Source organism: Kogia breviceps, chromosome 2 (genome assembly GCF_026419965.1).
Source record: "Kogia breviceps isolate mKogBre1 chromosome 2, mKogBre1 haplotype 1, whole genome shotgun sequence".
NCBI classification, from domain to species: domain Eukaryota; kingdom Metazoa; phylum Chordata; class Mammalia; order Artiodactyla; family Physeteridae; genus Kogia; species Kogia breviceps.
This window is the reverse complement of record NC_081311.1, coordinates 54587890-54607646: the sequence shown is the minus strand read 5'-3', so window position 1 is coordinate 54607646 and position 19757 is coordinate 54587890. Positions and strand designations below refer to the sequence as shown.

General features: G+C 53.6%; 1 protein-coding gene across 5 annotated transcripts in view; it reads left to right on the top strand.

The window, feature by feature from the left end:
* Nucleotides 1-16592, top strand: part of TSPAN14 (tetraspanin 14) — a 62227-nt gene extending 45635 nt beyond the window's left edge. For 4 of the 5 annotated variants that reach the window (XM_067025248.1, XM_059053091.2, XM_067025247.1 and 1 more), the window contains exons 3-9: nucleotides 4943-4993; nucleotides 6768-6914; nucleotides 8448-8618; nucleotides 10593-10718; nucleotides 12038-12082; nucleotides 13868-13987; nucleotides 14966-16592. In XM_067025248.1, the coding sequence (XP_066881349.1) occupies nucleotides 4943-4993; nucleotides 6768-6914; nucleotides 8448-8618; nucleotides 10593-10718; nucleotides 12038-12082; nucleotides 13868-13987; nucleotides 14966-15037 (732 nt within the window). In that variant the 3' untranslated portion in view covers nucleotides 15038-16592. The remainder of the gene's footprint in view (nucleotides 1-4942; nucleotides 4994-6767; nucleotides 6915-8447; nucleotides 8619-10592; nucleotides 10719-12037; nucleotides 12083-13867; nucleotides 13988-14965) is intronic. The other variant, XM_067025249.1, reaches the window with a different exon arrangement.
* Nucleotides 16593-19757: the final 3165 nt, after the last annotated feature.

Below are 19757 nucleotides of genomic sequence, written 5' to 3'. Positions count from 1 at the left end.
GCAGGGTGGAGCTGGAACCAGGACCGGCTGACCCATGCTATTTTTTCAGTGCTGCCCTGGACTCCCTCGGGTTTCGGTGCTTACTCTTGGGTTTCCTTCTTGTTTTTTTCTGAGGCTCCCTATGGTGACCCAGGGGCAGGGGGTCTGTGAATGTCACCCTTCCTCAGCCAGGGGAGTCTGCAAGCATCAGGGTCCGGCAGGGCATGGCCTGAAAGCGTTTCGTGGCTGCTGGTGGTTTGTCTTGAGCTTGTGGAGGCAAGTCCTCTGGAGCCTGCAAGAATTGCCTAAGTGCTTTCACACGCACTGAAGTGAAATCTTACAGGAAACCAAGCCCACTAAATTGTGGGTGATGAGGGGCTGCTTTTGACCTGCTTGGTGTTGGAATCCTCCCCCAGTCCAGCAGGGCCTGGCTAGATGTCTACACTTCCGTTGTGTCTGGAACCTGCTGGGTAAAGGCTTTCCCACTTGGTGAGTGGACTCCATGTGGCTTCTAATACAAGGCAGGGCTGACCAGCCCAGAATGCCCCCCAGGAGACCTCTCACCTTCTTTCACAGGGGCCTTTGCCTAAGGTGGAGAGGTCACTACTGAATCTTCACAGTGACCCCCAAAGAGGGCCTGACTGGACACAGTGATCCTCCCCACCTGATGATGTGAGACATTGGCTTTAGGGTTGCACAGCTTGGAAGCCCCTTCTGTGGACTCCCACGCCGCCGGGTGCTGTGACTGCCCCTTGTGGTGGAGGGCACAGGCTGGTGCCTGCTCTTCCTGCCTTGGGTGGCTGCCCTGTGGGCAATGAGACAACATGATGTCAGGACAGAGACATGCAGGTTTGTTTCTTGACTTTGCCACCAGCTAGCTGTGTGACTTTGGGCAAATAACCAAATCGTTTTACGTCGGAACTTTCCCATTTGAAAAATGGGGGTAATAGTACCAGTGTTATGGGGTGTGGAGGGCCTCTTTAGGTGTATTGTGTTTAATGCAGCACCTGGCAACCAGGAAAGGGTGGTGCTACTTGCCCTGGTGACCACCGCAGGGTATGCACCTGATGGTCCAAGGCTGGCCTCCCTTTGGGCTTGGCAGGAGTTGGACTCCATTCTTTGGGAAGGAATTTAATCAGGTCATAGAAGAGAGACAAAGGAGGTTACTCTGAGGCTGGAAGGCACCTAAACTGTCACTTCCAGATGGTTGGCAGCCAGGAGGACAGCGCAGCTCCATAGACCATCTGTCCCAGGGAGGTCCAGGGAAGGGGCTCCACGAGGAGCCAGGCGAAGCTGGCCAGAGTCTTGGCTCATTCGGGGGCTGTGGTGTGAGCTCCCAGACAGGTCACTTCCCCTGTTTGGTTCTCCCTCAGTCTCCTTGTCTCTAAAACAACTGTTGGTCCCTGAAGGTCCTGCCTTGGACCACTGTTCACTGAACCCATGATCTGACATGGGTCCCTGCCCCCCCAGTTCCTGTCTTTCTGGTGCAAAGTTAACTTTAGTTCTTCCTGCAAAACAGAATGGAAAAAAACACAAGCTCTCATTCTTAGAGCCCCGTTGCTGTGAGAGAAGGAGAACTGGGTTGCGGTGGTAGGGAGCTGGTGTCTCAAGCTGACCGTATTCGGCGGAGGGTTTCCAAGGGGCAGAACTTCCTCACTGTCCCTCGTGGCACCGGGTGGTGGGTAGGTTGTCATGGAAAGTGGTTAGGCAACCCTGAACAAAATAGAAAACATCTGTGCCCTCAGAGGGCCTAAGAGCGGGGAGGGGCAGGAGGCACAGTAGACAGACAGACAGCTCATGTGGTCTAGGATATGTGCCATGAAGAAGATCTAGCAGGGAGTGCTAGATCAGGAGTGATGGATGGGGAGCAGTCCACATAGCATGGCAAAGGGAGATGTGTTTGAGGAGGAGAAATTTGAAGAGACCTGAATGGAATGAGGGAGGAAGCCAGGAAGGGATATGGAGGAGGAACATTCTAGGCTGAGGGATCTAGTCAAGGCTCTGAGGCAGGGATGAGTTTGGTGAGTTCAAGAAACAGTAACAATACCAGGGTGGCCCAGAGAAGGGGATTGGGACCGGGGAGCCGGGTCGGAGATGGTGTTGGAGATGCACGCCACGGCGCGGCTGCCCACGTTCTTGTGGTCTACGGCAAGGAGTTTGAATTTTATTCTAAGTGTGAAAGGAAGTCATCAGAGCATTTTGAGGAGGGGAGTGATCTAGACATATTTTTAAAGGATTGTTCTAGTTGCTTGGGGACCTGTGGGGAGACGGTGGGGGAGGCCCCTGCCGGGATGAAGCATGGACAAGTGGGAGCAGAGAGGGTATGCTATGTATTTTGAAGGTATGACTAACGGAGGGGTCCTGATAGGTTGAATGTGGAGTTGGAGGGAGAGAGCTGTCAAGCCTGAGGTCTCGGTTCTCTGTCTTAAACGAGTAGGTGGTCAGTGGTGCCATTTAGTGAGAAGGGGAGAGGTGGGGAGGAGCTGCTCCGGGGTTGGGAGACCACGGCTCCATTTGGGGGCACGTGAGGATGGAAATGTTTACTAGTCATATTCAGTGGACAAGTCAAGTAGACATTGGGGTGTTTGACTCGGGAGCAGCTGTGGCTGGAGGTTAGGATTTGTGAGTCAGCCATGTTAGTTATGAGATCATCTAGAGGGCTCAGGGGAGGGCGCAGGGGTCCAAGACTGAGCAGTGAGGCTCTCCAGCATTTAGAGGGCTCTGAAAGATGAGGACAAACCCACAAAGGAGACTGAGAAGGAACGACAGGGAGGGTGGAAGACAATTGTGTGTGTACACTTGTTGTCCCCAAAGCTGAGTGCCTCAGTGACGAGAGAATGACCAGCTGTGTTGGGTGAGATCAGATAAGCTGAGGCAAAAGACTTGACCCCCCCCTGCTTGGCAAGAGGGAAGTGAGTCATTGGAGACCTTGAGGAATGGTGGGGCGAGAGGCCTACAGGGATTCGGCAGACAGTGACTGGCCGCCTTCAGGCTTGCGTACCGTGCAGTGTCAGACACTCGGGAAGGGAAGGGAAGTGGTCGTGTACCCCATCAAGGAAAATGAAGCCCTCTGCATCAACTGGTTAATCCAATGGGAGGATGGAAAAGTGGGAAATCAGCACAATGTGGTGGAAAGGAGCACGTGTCGGCTCCATAGAGCCTAAGTTCCGGCAGCAGAGGGATCTTTGCCCATGTGGCGCAGTGCTGTCTCCAGTGCTTGAGATGGTGCCTGGCACTTACTCAACGCCTGTTGAATGAATGAGTGAGTAAATGAATAAACTAAACAGAGACTTGGGGTCTGGGCCTTCTCACTTACTGCTTGGGATCGTTACTGAACTGAACTTGGATTCGCTCTCCCGACTTGCAGCAAAGCCAATCCTTTTGCTATCAGGTTGTGGTTGAAGGGAAGTACAAGGTTTATCGCAGAGTGCCCGGCAAGGAGAATGGGCAGCTCGTGATCAAAAGACCCAAACTCCCCGATGGCTTTCAGGCAAGGGTTTTTAAAGGAAATGTTAGGGGTGAGAGTCGCAGGGTATATGATTAACTTGTGGACTTTCTTCTGCTTGGTTAGTGGTGACGTAGCAGGGAGATGGTTCAGGAATCTGAATCATCTGCCTTCCGGTTCCAGCCAGTCTGGGATCCACGTACCTCTTCAGGTCAGCGGGTAATCACCATCCTCCACAGTGTTGGGGGTGGTGGTCTTAGTTTCTGCAGAACAGCTCAAAGATAGCATTGTATTGTTATCTAAATCCCTTCTGGAGGAACCAGGAGTCCTGTGACTCTGTGCTTCTAATCAGTAGCTGCTTGAGTCTGCTCTTTGGAATGGGGGGAGAGGGGGAGGGGAGACCAACAAGAAGCAGTGGGCACAGAGGGGCTCGTACCCAAGAAGGCCCCTCAGGGTCCTGCTCGGTTTCAGTCCACGCTTTTCTTTGATATTCCTCAATCTTGAGGGAAACGGGCTGGATGAGAAAGGGAATAAAGTTGTGGATAGAGAGATTAATCATCAACTTGTCAGGGAACTCTTGTTTCAGAGGAACTCTGTTTCAGAGGGACTCGGTTTCAGAGTTTTGGTCCTGGCCCTCTCGGCTCACGTGCTGCTTTGGTTAGGTGGGGGAATCAGGTCTTGGCAGGACTCCTTCACTTGGGGTCCACAGACTGCTGTGGGAACCAGCAGTAAGGAGTCTGAGAACCCTCTGAAATTCCCTCCAAAATATAAGGTGGGTTCCTGTGGGTAGGAGGTCAGGTTTGGGGGGCACTGCTTTTCTGGGGTGAACACTTGGCTTGGTGCAGGCTTCTTTTAATTCGGTAACATAACCAGGCATTTCCTGAGCACAGGCATGCCCGCAGGGCAGAGTGTAAGGTACTACCACGGTGAGGAGCCTGAGGCTCGCCAGCAGATGGCCTGGGCGGCTGCTTGTCTGTGCTTGGAGTCTGTCTCCGGGGCTGGAGGCCCGAGGCGGGCGGCACAGGGGGTGCTCTGTCCTATGCAGGGCTTCACGTGAACTGCACTGGGAGCCCGTGAAGGCTCCTGGGGCAGCTGATGTCTTCTTACATGCCAGATAGTGCACTGAAATAAGTAGGGGGCTTGTGGAATGGGGATGAAATGGGGTGTGGCCTGATGTCTCTAACTCCATAGTCTCTCCTGGACAGAGTCTGCTCCGAGATCTTTGTCTCTGCTCTCCAGAGTATGGGGCCAGCTGGAGTTGAAGGAATTTGTCCCAATGGTCAGGGAAGATAGGTGTGGGTTATCTGAAGAGCCTCACCGTCCTGTTGTTCTGGTGTAGAGTCCCTGTCATCTGCAGGGGCCAAGGGGGCCGCCTTGCCCTTGCTCTGCGCAGCTTGGACGCGAGCCAGGAACACCCCCTGACTAGCAGTGTGGTCCCTCCTCTGAGAAGCATGTTCGTGGAGCTGGTTTCTGACCTAACTCTCTCTCTCTCTCTCTCTTCCTCCTGCGCCTGCACAGTTGGCTGGAGTTGTCTTCCTCGGTGTCGGACTATGGGCGTGGAGCGAAAAGGTAGGTGTGACTGTCACTAGGACCCTGAGCATCAGTCTGCCAGGTTTGTTCAGCTTTAACTGTCCCTTCCTCCAAACTCCTCCCTGACGAGCCTCTCTTGTGCAGGGTAATAATGGTTTGTAGTCATTAATCTTTAGAGAGCCGGCTCTTGGGAGTCACTGAACTTACGATGAAAACTTCTGGGGTCCTGCTGCTGGCCCTGCTTCCCCGTGGTAGGGTCGCTGCTAGAGGTCAGGGTTGGGCTGGTTGGGATTTTGAGCCCTGTGAGTGTGGGGAGACCTCTCTCCTGTTCCCAGAAGCCCTGAGTCACCCTGGGGCATGTCTACAGCTGTGTCCAGGGCAGGCCTGGGGCTACCTTCTGGAATGGACCCTGTCTGTGCCTCTGGGAGCCAGCAGGACCCTGAACACAGTTGTGTTGATTCCTGAAGCTCTTGTTCTCGTCCACGGGAAGGACCCCTGAGTCAGGGAGCAGGGCTCTGGGATGTGCCCCCTGGGTGCCCTGTAAGCACCTTTGAATCTCCTTGCCCAACCTGGGGAGGAGAGGGGAGAAGAAAAGACCAGGCTCTCACTGTCCGGAAGGACAAGGGGCAGTTGGAACTCCAAGGAGGGGACTAGACTGGGTGTGGGCAGGGTGGAGCTTTGTTGCCACATTTTGCTCTGCAGGTAGGTGGGCGCTGGGGAAGTAGAGAGACCAGGCTGGAAACAGTGGGAGCTAAAGCTTCCTGTTGAGTCTCAGGCCCAGGGCCCTCTGTTCCTTCAGTGGAATCTCTTTCTGCTTTCAGGAGGAGACAGGAGCGCTTAGGTCTGTGGGCTTTCTTGCCATGGCCTTAGGAACTGGATAAGGTCTGCCTTTGGGTTTGGGCCCCTTTAAGAGCTTTTAGTGCAATGTCACTTTGCCCTAGTGACCAAGAAGCTGGTGCAAACCATGACTCGTAGTGCCACCGTGTGACCGCGTCTGGAACAGCAGCATCTCAGCCAACGGAGCCCTGAGCCTAGGTCTGGCTATCCTGGCTCCCTGATTCTAGCTGGGTGCCTGGTCCGGCTGCTCTTTTCTCCATCCTCCTTTGAATCCTGTAGAACTGCTCTGTCCATTTCAGTTGCCATTAGCCAGATGTGACTAATTATATCTAAATTAATTAAAATGAAATACAAATTAAAATTCAGTTCTTTAGTTCCACCAGGCCACATTTCAAGTGCTCAATAGCACATGTGACCAGTGGCTACCATTGTGAACAGTGCAGATATAGAACATCTGCATCATCACAAAAAGTTAGTGGATGGCGCTGCCTTCGCCTGTCCTTGGCGGGTGTGCTGTTCACAAGCGTGTTCATGTTGAAGCTGTTTCCATCTCAGGATAGTGGGGTGCTCCATGAATTGAATGCAAAGTCAGCCACCAGATGACCAGAGGCCAGGGCCCTGGGGTGCCTTGACCACGGACCACAGGGGCCCCTCAGGGCTTCTTCCACCCCAGGCCTGGCGTCGGTACCCTGCAGGCTACAAAAGAAGTGTGGGGTCTGCCTGGGAGGCGGTCACAGCCTAGATGGAGACCGGGAACGGGAGAGCGGCTGGGGGCTGACGTAGGCAAAGATCTACTGGGCAGAGGGGCCTCTAAGGGGGCAGGTAGGGAGGGGCCGTGACATGCCGTAGCTTTTAATGACAAGACTGAGCCTTGGAAGGCAGGTCCCTGTCCTCCTTTAGGTCTGGACACAGCCCCCCAGGGCACCCTCGACTCTCTTTGAAGCTGATGTTATCCTGCTTTCTCTGCCTCTTTCAGGGGGTGCTGTCCGACCTCACCAAAGTGACCCGGATGCATGGCATTGACCCTGTGGTCCTGGTGCTGATGGTGGGCGTGGTCATGTTCACGCTGGGTTTCGCTGGCTGTGTGGGGGCCCTGCGGGAGAATATCTGCCTGCTCAACTTTGTGAGTGGCCCCAGACACGTGGGTGGGAGGACATGGGGAGGTAGGGGTATGGGCTCTGCCGGGCAGGCCTAGCCCTTATCTGGGGGGTGGGTAGCAGCTCTTACGAGCCTCCCCCAGGATCTGGCAGTGCGGGGAAGAGGCAGCCCTTGGTGCCCTGGTGCCCAACAAAAGGTAAGATTTCAGGGAACAGTCAGATGAACCAGATCCTCATCTCTGGAGAGCTTGGGCCCCTCTGGATTTTAGCTCCTAGTGGGCAGAGTTGGCTGCTCCCTGGCCTGCTCTCCTCCCCTTCCCTTGCCTTTCATCTCCCTTCATAAGTTCCAGTTGTTTGTTTGCTACTCACCTTTGCCCTTCCTGGCTAAGATCAAAAGATGTCAGTAATGTTAGGAAATCTTTTCCCTCCTCCAGGGTGTGTGAATCTGTTGGATATGCAATGCAGAATCCTTAATTTCCTGGCAGAACTTCGAGTTACTAAGAGTTTAGTTTTATACGTAGGTACACATTCATTTTGAAATGCGTTCAGCTAAAATTAAATAGCACCTGGTGGGGAAAACATATAATTGTGTTTTGCACTATATTTTTTTGTTGAATTTATTAGATCAAGCCTTTTTTTCTGGGCTTCATTTAGAAAGCAAAACACGTGGGCTTTTTCTCATTTTTTTTCCCCTTAAAGATTATGTTTGGTTACCTTGCTTCTCTATGAATGGAGATTACATTCTGGAGGGCCTTATGTGTGTGTATGTTTGTACATGTGCATGTCTTATTTTGAGATATTGCTGGTTGTTGCATAGCTGCTTAGTGTGCTGTATGGCCAGTGATAACGGCTGTGATAACTTGAGCTCTACAGGCTGGAGCCCCGCCTTGATGGGAGGTGGTGTGGACCTGTGACTGCAGTGGCCTTTACACAATTCCACCACTATTGTGGCCAGGGACAGCTGTGCTTCTGCAGAGGTTTTTACGTAGTTGACTATCATATACACACATACAGAGTAGGTACTGATAACTTTAGCAACTCCAGAGTTGTAAAGAGCCCTGCCAGGGAACTCAGATGTCCTGTATCTAAAGTATGTAACCTGAGGGAACCTCAGCTTCCTTATCCCTAAAGTAGGAGTGACAGATTTCTAGCAACTGGGATGGTTGTATGTGCGAGGAGAGTGGTCAGATTGTGTGTCTGGAGCACAGTCTCTGCCCTGAAGGAGCTGATACCTGGTGGGGTAGGATAGCCACTCATTCCCGTGATGGAGTTTCCTTGGAGTGGGGGCTACTTCATAGGAGATGCTTGGTCCGTTGTCTTGGAGCTTCCTCATACTTTCACTCATCTGACTCTTACCAACAATGCAGCAGTGTGAGTAGAGATGAGTTGCCCAGAGTACCCAGCTAATAACGTGGGATTCCCCAGACTCCAACGTGGGTCTCTTGGGTGCCGAACTCGTGCTTCGCAGCAGGTAGAGGTTCTGGGTTGGACAAGGATGCGTGTCTGGCTGGGAGGCCAAAGGTGTAGTGACTCCTGCTCCTGTGCTTGTCCCCCTGCAGTTCTGCAGTGCCATTGTGCTCATCTTTTTCCTGGAGCTGGCCGTGGCCGTGCTGGCCTTCCTGTTCCAGGACTGGGTGAGGGACCGGTTCCGGGAGTTCTTTGAGAGCAACATCAGATCCTACCGGGATGACATTGACCTGCAGAACCTCATCGACTCCCTTCAGAAAGCTGTAAGCACCACCTTCTCCCTGATAGAGCTTGGCTTTCCTGGCTTCAGTCTGTGTGCATGGCTCGGGGGCCAGGCTAGTGGGGAACACTGGGCCTTCCCTCCTCAGCTCTGCCCACAGCCGGGAGGCCAGAGGAGGTGCTACCCCCCGCCTCTGGTCAGGTTAGCTTTGTCTGCTTGTGGTTGCTGGTGGGCCAGGCTTGCTATCAGGGTGTCCTCCCCCGTTTGCTTTGGGCAGGCAGTCCAGCTGCACCCACGGCCACCCTACCCTCTCCCCCCGCAGGGCCTGGATCTCTCCAGCCCTGGCCACGGAGGCAGCTGCAGTCTCCTAGGTGCTGTGTGTGCTGAGGGGTAGAGCTGGGCACGTGACTCCCCGTCTGAGGCTATTCTTGTCCCCTTCCTCCTCAGGACCTTTTCCCCTTCCTGTTTGGGAGGGCAGAGTTGCCTGCAGCAAGGTTCTTCAGATGGAGAGGAATGTGACCTCCCTGGACTCTGTTCCCCGGGGGTTTGTCTAAGCAGTCCCAGGCTGTGGCCTTTTCTCTGTCAGGCCTTCGTCCCCCTTGTGTGTGGCTGCACCTGGAGGCTGGGACCACTGCTGTCACCCATCCCTGCCACCCCACCCCCCTCCAGCCCCGGGAGAAACCCACTCCCCACCACGCCAGCCTGTGCAAGGTTGTTGTTTGATCTGTGCTCTGCCAGAAAACCTAGCTTCCTCAGGAACTTTTTACATGGAACCCTTTTGTTCTGAGGAGAAAACAGAAGAGCATTAAAAATAACTATGATCTGTTCTCCTTATTAACCAGAACTTGTTTACCCCTTATTTCATGTATTGTAGGGTCCCGCAAAACCCATTTATGTGATCAGAGATCCTTCCTGTGTTGTTAGATCTCTTCATGTTCGTCTGCAAAAGTCCCCATCCCACCCTCTTCTGACATCACTGCCTCCTGTGCCTTTTCCTTTTCTGTTCAAGGCTGCCATTCTTTCTTCACTTCCACATAACCTTGGGCTTGCTGGTGTCAAGGATGCCAGGGTGGTTCCTCTCTGCACTGGCCTCAAAGACATTGTAGTTTTCTCCACTGCCTTCCTCTCCTTTTAAAAAATACCTTTCCTTAGAGCTATTCAGTAAATGATGGAGCTTCCTCATGGTAAAATATCAGGTAGTCATTAGAGCACCTGGAGCCACGGAGGACAGGGGCAGGGGAGGCGGGGTTTTTACCTTAGAAATGAAAGTGAAGCCAAAATCCTGGTTGTGGGCCTGTGATTATGGCCATAACTGTGACAGCTATAAGGGCAAGCGTGAAAACGACATCTGCTCTCGGGTTGGGACGCCACTGACGTCATAGTGCTGCTTTCACTGTGTTTGGTTTTACGATTTTTTAAACAAATGAGGTTTTTCTTTGCTGCTTCACCGGATAGTGGGCGTTTCTGGGAAGGGAGGGTGGAGACCCCGGGTCAGGGGCAGAGCTTTGATTGCGTTACCTTTCACCCCAGTCCTAACTCTCCTTGGGAGTAGACTTCAGCAGCTGTTTCCTGTAAAGAGGCACGAAAGGTGACTGGGGCCAGCTTGGACCTTCCCTGGGGAGGAAGGCACACTACCCACAAAGAGGTGTTCTCTCGGTGGGCAGTAGAGGACCACATCAGAAGGAGAGCGAGAAGCCCACTCTCCCGGCTTGGGGGTCAGTTGGGGAGGAAGGGAAAGTTCCAGGGTGAGGAGGGAGTGGAGCTGACTCCAGGGGCACTGCCGAGCTGGCCTGGTGTGTTGGGCCCAGACAGGACCTGGACACAGTTTCCTTCTTAAAGGGCCACTCGGGTCACCTCACTCACGTCTCGGTGATGGAAGGTCCGTGGGGCAGGCTTCGATTTCTCTGTGTGATACACAGAGGTGCACTGAACCCCATGTCCCTAAGACAGACACCCTATGCTGGGCAACAACAGCCCTGGCTCAGAGCCCCGACAGTTCTTGGCTTTATGATTGCAGAACCAGTGCTGTGGGGCATATGGCCCTGAAGACTGGGACCTCAACGTCTACTTCAACTGCAGTGGCGCCAGCTACAGCCGCGAGAAGTGTGGGGTGCCCTTCTCCTGCTGTGTACCCGACCCCGCGGTGAGTCTGCCTGAGCATGGACGGTCCCTCTGGAGCGCGGAGCAGTTCCTGCCTCCCTGAGGACTCTGGCTTCTTCTCTTCTGCGGATGGATCGAGTGCCGGCTCCCCCTCCACTTGCCTTAGGGTTCTTGCAGCTCTGAAATCCTATACCTATAAATTCCATAAGCGTTTTTGCATGGCCCACCCTGGCTCTGGTGTGCTGGGTGAAGCAGGCAGAAAACAGTGGTCCCCCTCCCGTGAGGGGCTCTCTCAGGGGTGCCTGGACAAGATGCTGTGAATGTAATGAGCCCTGGTCTCCTTTCTCTGGAGAAAACAAACGCTTAGTCCTCCGAAGCCCTGGCCAGTGGCATACATCGCCATCTGGGGGTGGTGCAGAATTCTTTCACTGTTCTTTCTTCTTCACCTGTCTTCATCCCCAGTCCACAGACCACATCCTTGGGTTCCAGAAACTGAGCTCTTGGGTGCCCACCCCCACCCTGTTTTTTTGGCCATGCTGCACGGCTTATGGGAGCTTAATTCCCTGACCAGGGATTGAACCCGGCGCCACAGCAGTGAAAGCGCCGAGTCCTAACCAATGGACTGTCAGGGAATTCCCTTGGTTGTCCTTGAAGGAGCACTGAATGTTTGCCCAAACCTAGCCTGAGCAGAAGGGAGTTCCTACGGCCGGCCAGCAGGCAGTACTGTCACACTGCCTGGTGCTGGGCCACGGGGCTCTGGGCGCGTTCCCCAGCCCGGGAGGGGCTCAGGTCTGCAGAGTCTGCACAGCGGTGTCTGACATCTCCACCGTGACCATGAAATCTTTAGCAAGTGTAGCTTTTCCCTTCTACCTCAGGGATTGGTAGACTACGACCCCTGCACCAGATCTGGCCTGCTGTCTGTTTTTGAATGACTTGTGAGCCATGAATGGTTTCAGCCATTTAAGTAAGTGGTTGAAAATAAATCCAAAAAAGGATAATATTTTGTGCTACGTGAAAATCATGAAATTCAAACTTCAGTGTCCATAAATAAAGTTTTATTGAAATACAGCCATACCTGTTCATTTACATATTGTCAATGGCTGCGTTCATGCTACAGCAGCAGAGTTGAATAGTAGCTACGTAGGTGGGTTTGAAATATTTACTATCTCACCCTTCACACAAAAAGTTTGCCAACCTCTGTCCTAGCATGGAGGGTTAGTTGGCAGCATGATGGAAGGGGATGAGCTGTAGTGGAATTAATTGGTGCAGGTGTTTGCTGGTGTTTGGTTGTGATTTTTCTAGAGCTTTCTACCACCAGCTTCTGGAGCACAAAAATGACTAATCTTTCTGCTTTTCTTACAGCAAAAAGTTGTGAACACACAGTGTGGCTATGATGTCAGGACTCAGGTGAGAGCCCCAATGCATATGACTTTGAATTCTTCAGGTTTACTCTCTAGGGTCCAACTTCCCGATTTAGCACAAGTGCAAATTGGAGTGGGAAAGCCAGAGGAGACTAAGCTCAGAGGTGCCACCTAAGCTGGGAACCAGGCAAGTGGGAGCACACGGCCACGCACATGCCCTCCCTGAGCTGCTGGCAAGACAAGATTCATGGGAACAGTAATGGGTGTGATTTCAAGCTCTGTGAACCACAGTCACACAATCTAGCAGTTGCTACGTTAGTGGAAAGAAGATGGATGAAAGTTTGGGGGAACAAAGACGACATGTTTAAGAGGCCCTTGGAGTCCCAGGAGGTGTCTGTTATGTAGGGGTTCAGGATGGAGTTGCAGGAGGCATATGGCTTGGTCCAGCTGCCGTTATGGAGGCGATGCTGACAGGGAGGGAGGTAGGCTCAGGGCAGGAGCAGGGCTCAGTCCTCTAAGGGCTTCCTCAGGCCACAGGGAGTGTGCAATTGGATGTGAAGAGGCGAGGGCCCACCCCAGTCCTTGCTCTGGTGGCCTCTGGTGATGTGAATGACAGCTGTTCTGAAGGAGAGGGATCTTGGGGAAACTGCAGACATCCCGTTGTTGGCTGTGGACACTAGGGATGTGACCCTCTAGTCTGGGAAACCTCAACTCCCTCTGCAGTGAGCTCCGCTTCATAGTGATGGGCCTATGTCAGCATCAGTTTCTTCAGTGACCAATTTCCTCTCCACTTGTATCAGTTGCTAGGGCTGCTGTAACAAAGTACCCAGGCCGTGCGGTTAAAATAACAGAGATTTAATTTTCTCATAGTTCTGGAGGTTAGAAGTCTTGAGGTCAAGGTGTCAGCAGTGTTGGTCCCTTCTGAGGCCCCTCTTCTTGGCCTGGATGGTGCCTCCTCCTCCCTGTGTCCTCACATGGGCTTCCCTCTGTGTCTGTCTGTGTCCTAATCTCTTCTCACGAGGACACCAGTCATAATGGATTAGGGCCAATGACCTCACTGTAATTTATTTACCTCTTTAAACAGCCTCTCTCCAAATACAGTCACATTCTGAGGTCTTGGGGGTTAAGGCTTCAACATAGGAATTTTAGGGGGACATAATTCAGCCCCTAACACTGCTAACGAATGAATGTTCCGTCAGTATGTCATGGGTGAGGCTGATAGGGGAGAGGGGCCGGGGCTGACTGCTGTGTTCAGGGTGGGTGGGGACGCGGTGTCTGCCGAGGCCACATCCCTGTGTGCTGATTGAGCCTCCACTAGGGTCGGCTTCAGCTTGCTCCTGTTGGCTCGGCTTCTTGGAGAAGCCAGGCTCACCTGGGCTCAGGGGCACACTCTGAGAAGCCATTGTACCTCCCTCTCCTGACTCAGAGACGCTGAACCCTGTTTCCCCAGTTTCTCTCTTTAAGGCACATTTTTCTTCCCCAAGCCCTCATCCCCCTCCCCTTTCTCCAGACATGGGCTGTGGAGGTGTGTTGAACAAGCTGACCTTGAAATCTGTGGAGGCCCTAAGAGAAAGGGGTTAAAGATCACAGCCAGGGAGCCTTTGCTTGGACAGGTTATAAAATGCGAACTGCCCAGGGAGGGTCAGAGACTGAGGCAAATAGACGTGTTTCTCCTGGAGAGTTCTGTCTGTCCTCGGCACCAGCCTCCCAGATCCCTCGTTCCCCCCAGCACCCCGAGCTTTGCTCTGCCCCCGGCGGGAGCCCTCTGGGGATCCAGGGTGGGGACGGCCTGCGTGTCTCGGGCTCAGGCCGCTGTCCTGTTTCCCTGCAGCTGAAGAGCAAATGGGACGAGTCCATCTTCACGAAAGGCTGCATCCAGGCGCTGGAGGGGTGGCTTCCACGGAACATCTACATCGTGGCTGGCGTCTTCATTGCCATCTCACTCCTGCAGGTTTGCCCCACCCCCCACCCCCGCTGCCCTCCGTGGCTTCCTCTCCCCTTGTGGCCGCACCTGTTCCCTTGAGATTTTACACTGGGAAAGATGCTGGTGGCCGAGGGTGCGTGAGGCCCGGGGTGAGTAGGCTGGTTAGTGTCTCCTGGGAGAAGAACTGGTGGAGAAAGTCAAGAATTCAGTGAATCAGAAAAACGAGGAGCTTTTCCAGTGTTGCCCAGGGCTGGGAGGAGAAGCTGGCAGCCCCCCAGGCAGCCTCGGAGGCAGCTGAGGCTGCTGCTCTGTGGAAAGCATCAGGAAAAAGAAAGAAAATAATTTACTTGCAAAGCAGGCAAGGATCTCTTACTTCAGAAGGCCTGGTCCATCAGATACCAACCCCAAGAAGGCTTTAAAGTTGGGGTGAGGGGAGCAGAATTCCTTAGGTCACCAAGTTCACATTAGTATGTTCCTGGTAGGAAAACATCAGCCTTCCCACGTGATTATCCTGGTCACTGTGGTCGGGGTGTAGCTTCAGACATCAGCATGGCCCAAATCGGGGACAGTCTTGTTTTTATGGTGGAATCCAGGTTTATAGGAAACATTCAAGATTTGGTATTTGGGGAATCAGAACCAGTCAGCGTGACCCTGTCATTTTCCGTTTCACCCTGGGTACAAAGCGAGTTGTGGCCTGTGGTATGGGATGTGCGTGGTCATGTCGCAGGCAGGGCAGAACGTCCGTTTTGCTTCTGTGGTGCCTACTGTTTGCCCCTTCTAGGCTTTAGGGAAGATCCCACTGTTTTTTACACAGCAAAGCAGACCCCAGGCTCATTTATTTTAACTGTGGGTTGGTCTCGTTTGGCCACGTGCCCAGTTGCTGCTCTCTGTCCTCAGCCTCTGTGGGTGGGTGTGGAGGTGATGGGTAGTGCCGGGTACCCTGCCCCACCTCACCCTCTGGGCCCCGATGCTGACGGCCGCTGCCTCTGCCGGCTTTGTTGTCAGATATTTGGCATCTTCCTGGCGAGGACCCTGATCTCGGACATTGAGGCAGTGAAGGCAGGCCACCACTTCTGAGGAGCCACAGGTGGGCGAGCAGAGCTGAGCCACGCCGTGGAGGCCGAAGCCCTTCACCGCCATCAACTTCACGTCCAGAGGGAGAGAAACGGACGCACCCAGCCCGAGCCAGTACCCCGCCTTCAGCATCCGCGTGACATGATCTCTCTGTTTCTGCTTGCTGGTGCTGGAGACCCAGGGGCCCCCTCTCACCTGCACAGACTTGTGACCAGCAGCCCCGCTGGGGTCTGCCTGGAGTCAGAGGATATGTCTTTAAGTGGGAGAGGTGACTCTGAGGGACAGACGGCTCTGGTGGCTGCACCCTGGCCTCCTCACCGCTCATGTCACTGGTGCTGGCCTAGGGGGCAGCCACACCTTCTGTGGCCCTCTGAGTGCCAGGGCGGCCCGCAGTGTCTGCACAGGTCGGGGTGTTGGCAGGATCCTCGGCCATGTCAAGTGAAGTAAGCCTGAGCCAGTGCGTGGGGCTGGTGCCACGGGAGTGCCTCGTCCGTTGTCCACTGGCGCCCAGGGCGGGAACTGTCTCCAGCCTCAACAGCATTATGCCCTGAGGGCACGAGGGGGCAGTGGGCATGGCTCTCCTGCGGAGTCAGCTCTCCTTTTCCTGAAGTGTGTAAATAGTTTATTTATAGGGCAAGAATGTTCTCACACCACGTCTTCATTTCCTCTGGCATTCTCCTCTCAACAGCCTTACGCGGCGTCTGGGACTGACGCCGTCCCTTTCAGTTCCCTTGAGTGTCCCACGAACCAACTCCAGCAGCTTCTCCGTATCACCCCTAGTAACCCAGCTGCACATACATGCTCCCCCTTCGTCTGTGCACCCCCAACACGCATACTCCCACTCCCCTCCCCACTTGGCCTCACTGTCTTCTGGTCTTGGTGCTACTGAAACTGTTACCTGGAACTTGAATCCTGATTCTGACCCTCCCCCACTGCAAGGCCAGGGAGCCCCAGCCAGAGATGGCCAGCTGGACACCTTTGGCCAGGGCTCCTCTCCAGGCCACATGCTAAGGGCCGGCTGGCCGGCCTGGCGTTCGCCTCTCCCTGGAAAGAGAAGCCCCGTAGGCAGGCCCCTGGGCCGAGCCACGGACCCCAGCCTGCAGCTGCGTAGAAGCTCAAGACGTTTCGTTGCTCACTTTCATGGTGACCTTCTTCCACCCCCTGACGTGGATATCTGTGGTCACCGTGTCCACCCTTCCTGTCAGGGCTATTGGGGGCTTGCTGTTGGAAATGAAGACTGTCTTATGTACTGAATAACCCCCCGGGCGTAGCTGGGGCGTTCGTGCATCTTTGGCTGGTCTACACTCTAACGCCTCTCTGGATCTTGTACCAGTTCTGTCCTCATCGTTCAGGGATGGAGTGCCACCTTCACATACTTGCCGAAGTGTACATGCTAATGTGGTATATACTGGTGGGTGTTTGTTGATGATGTTGGTTTTGTTTTGTTTTTTTACAATTTTCTCTGTAGAGTAGGGGAAGAAGAATGCTTGTGTTTTTAGGAAGTGTGATGCTTCTCTTTGACTGCCAAACTCTTTTATGGAATATATCTTTATATTAATGCCGTTGTTGTGATTGTTTTTGTTTTGGGTCATATCAAGATGGCATTATGCATCTCAGTGGCAAACTCAGCTGCCGAGGGAAACGGTGGGATCGGGTGTGGGTAGGCATGACGGGAAGGTAGGTGGTTGGCACAATCTGAAATAAATTTCTTCGGGTGATTTTTTTTAGATTCTGTGTGCCACTTTCAGTGATTCTTTGTGTGGAGGTTACACCTGGAACAAGCTGGCTTGTGGCTTAGTTATGCCCAGCTGGAAGCATAAGGTAGAACTTTGACTCCATAGGCCCAAAGGAAATGTTATTTTAGGTTATAACTGTACAGCCCCAGGCAGTAAGGTCCAGGCAAAAGAGCTTGGGGACACTGGGTTGGAATTTGGGTACTGCCACTGCATGAGCTGTGTGTCTTGGACCTGCTAGCCCATCTGTGGAGGAGGTTAGTGGCAGTGCCAGGTACATCTGACCCAGGCTGCCCTAGAGGAGTCGGTGGCCCCAGTCCCTCACCGCTGGTGTGTGGCCACCAGCAGCTCCTGCTGTCCCATCTATTCACGTGGACCTGGTGGCTGGACCTCTCGCAAGTGTCTTCACAGGTCACAGCCCAGTTCAGGGTGAAGTCTAGCTGTGACTTTTTCAGAGTTTGGGTTTGTTTTCCAATTAGTTTACGAAACTTGCTGGCCACTCTCAGCCATCTCCTCTGATTCTGAGTTGCATGAGAATAGAAAAGAAGTGCAGGATAAGGGGTGCTCACGTGGCATCTCCAGCGCACTGGGCTCCCTCCATGGAGCCACAGTGCAGCCCTCCCAGTCACTCCCTGCTCAGCCTACCCTGGGTCTCCAGCCACTCCCTGTCCTCTCAGACTGAGATAGAGGCCAGCCTGTGCCTCTGCACTTCCCATCCTGGCCACCCATACACTCTCGCTTTGAAGTTTCAGGATCTTTGCTTATCCTTCCTGTGACCCTCCTGCCCACCTCCTCCTGGGGCTTCTGCACTGTTATCTTTCCCACCTCTTGTCCTCGCCGCATCCCACGTATCCCCATCCCAGAAAGCTTGCCTTGGCCCTCTTTGCCCTCTTACCGGCCCACGCCCCACCACTGCTTTCCTTCCCGGGCGGCTGCTCATCCGGGCTCTGTCCCCCTCCCACCACCACCCAGTACTCTCCTCACTTGACTGAAAGCCACACACCCCAATCACCGGCCTCCATGCCTCTCTTGGCCTCTGCAGCACCTGGCGCTCTGGACCACCCCATCCTCAAAGCCCTCTGCTGCCGCCAGGGCTCTCAGGTCTCCTCTCCAGCCCATCCTTGTCCCACCTTCAGCTGCACCTGCCAGGGCTCACCTGTCTCCTGGGGCTCCCGTGCCCCCAAGGCAGGGCTGTGAGCCGGGCAGGAAAGCCATCTGTGCTGGTGCATGAGACTGCGCTGGTCCTCTCCAGTGAATAAAAATAAAAATGAATGGATCCAGAACTTCCTGGAACGTAGGAAGTACACAGAGTACCTAACAGTTAAAAACTGATTGTCACCAGAAGAGCTCGGGGAAGCCATTTTTATGCTCAAAACATGAGGTAAGTTGCTGGTCAAGGATTTGGAAGAGCTGGGTTGAAACTCTGGGAGCCTTGCCCCTGAACCTGCACCTGCAACTGAAATAGGAGGTTGGGTGCCTGCCAGCTTCTGATTCTGAACCTCTGCTTGGTGCCTGCTGAGCAAGACCAGCGCCAGGGGCACGACTGGGAAGTATCAGTGTCCTAAGGATGGTCCAGGGACCGGGCTCTGTGGCACGGTGACAAGCAGCTGCAGAAAGAGTGCGGATCCCCATCTCTATACGTGGATTTGGGTGCCTGGTTTGGTTTGGGGAGCCTTTGGGGGAGCATGATGTCATCCCCAGGGAGCTCATCTCCCCCAGTGCTGGAGGCCCTGGCTCTGAGCAGCAGCTCACTGCCTTGCACGGCCAGAGCCGCCATCCACCCACCGAGCCTGCTGGGCGCTGAGGAGTCGGGCATAGCTTTCTCTTCAGGAGATACTCCTTGAGGGCTGCCACGGGGGCAGTCATGGGCGTGCCTGTGAGTGCAGGCCACTGCAATCTTAGGGACCCCAGGGGAGAGCTCCCCCAGAAGAGGAGGCTGGGTGAGAGGCCAGCAGAGGAGGGAGGGACTCAGTCTCCGCGGTAGGGACCACCTGATCGCTTCTCGGCTGGCAAGCTCAGAGTGTGGACGGCAGAGGCACAGAGAAGGGCGGCGGGGGGGGGCTGTTGCCGTGGTCCCAGCACCCAGGGCATCCTCCTGCCCAGGTGTCAGGAGCTCAGCCCTGTCACCTTATGGTCCAATGCCCTCAGCTGTCTCCGGTGAGTGGGGTGGCCGTATGACCTGCATGGGTGGGCGCTTTCTAGCTCTAGGGTCATGTGAGGTGTCTGGCCACAGGGTATGTAGGATATCGGCCCCCAAACTGTGATAACCTGTCCCCAGGGATGAACCTTGGTACAGGTGCTTCCATGTGCTTGTCTGTCATCCAAGAGGAAGCCTCCCAGCTTTCTCCTTCATCTGGGTGCTTTCTCCAAAACTCCAGAGAATTATACAACTTTAGGTCCTTTTTAGCTCCTTGTAAACTCAGTAAGACCTGGCTTTTCCTACTCAAAGACTACAGTGAAGGTAGATTCATTCTCAAAATGCTTTTGGGGTCTCCAGGACACCTCAGGAAAACCTGACGTGGGCACTATAGAATGCCAATGGCAGTATAACTTTGGGAGGGAGAAAGTTAAGGCTACATTCAAATGGATACTGTTCTGGTGTACGTACCAATTTTAGAGACTCCAGGTTTGTAAAAGGAAGTCTGTATGCCTTATAAAGGTCTGGAAGAGTTTATTTCTTCACTCTGCTTTCTTCCCCTGTGCTGCATCTTGTACATCAGCAGGGGCTTCAAAACCATGGCTTAATAACTACCAAACTAAATTATCCCCTTGGACTGTAATTTTATTACCTCAAAGGGCTTTTAAACTAATCTGTTTTTTTTTTTTTTTCAGTATAAGTAGAAGCAATCCAAGCATAGAGTGTAAAAATTATGTGTCCTGTTTTCCAGAGGCATCCACTATTAAGTACCCTACTAGGAAATGTCCATGCATATTCAAATGAGAATTTTCCACACAAATGAGAATTGTGTTTTACAATGAGTTTTACTCAG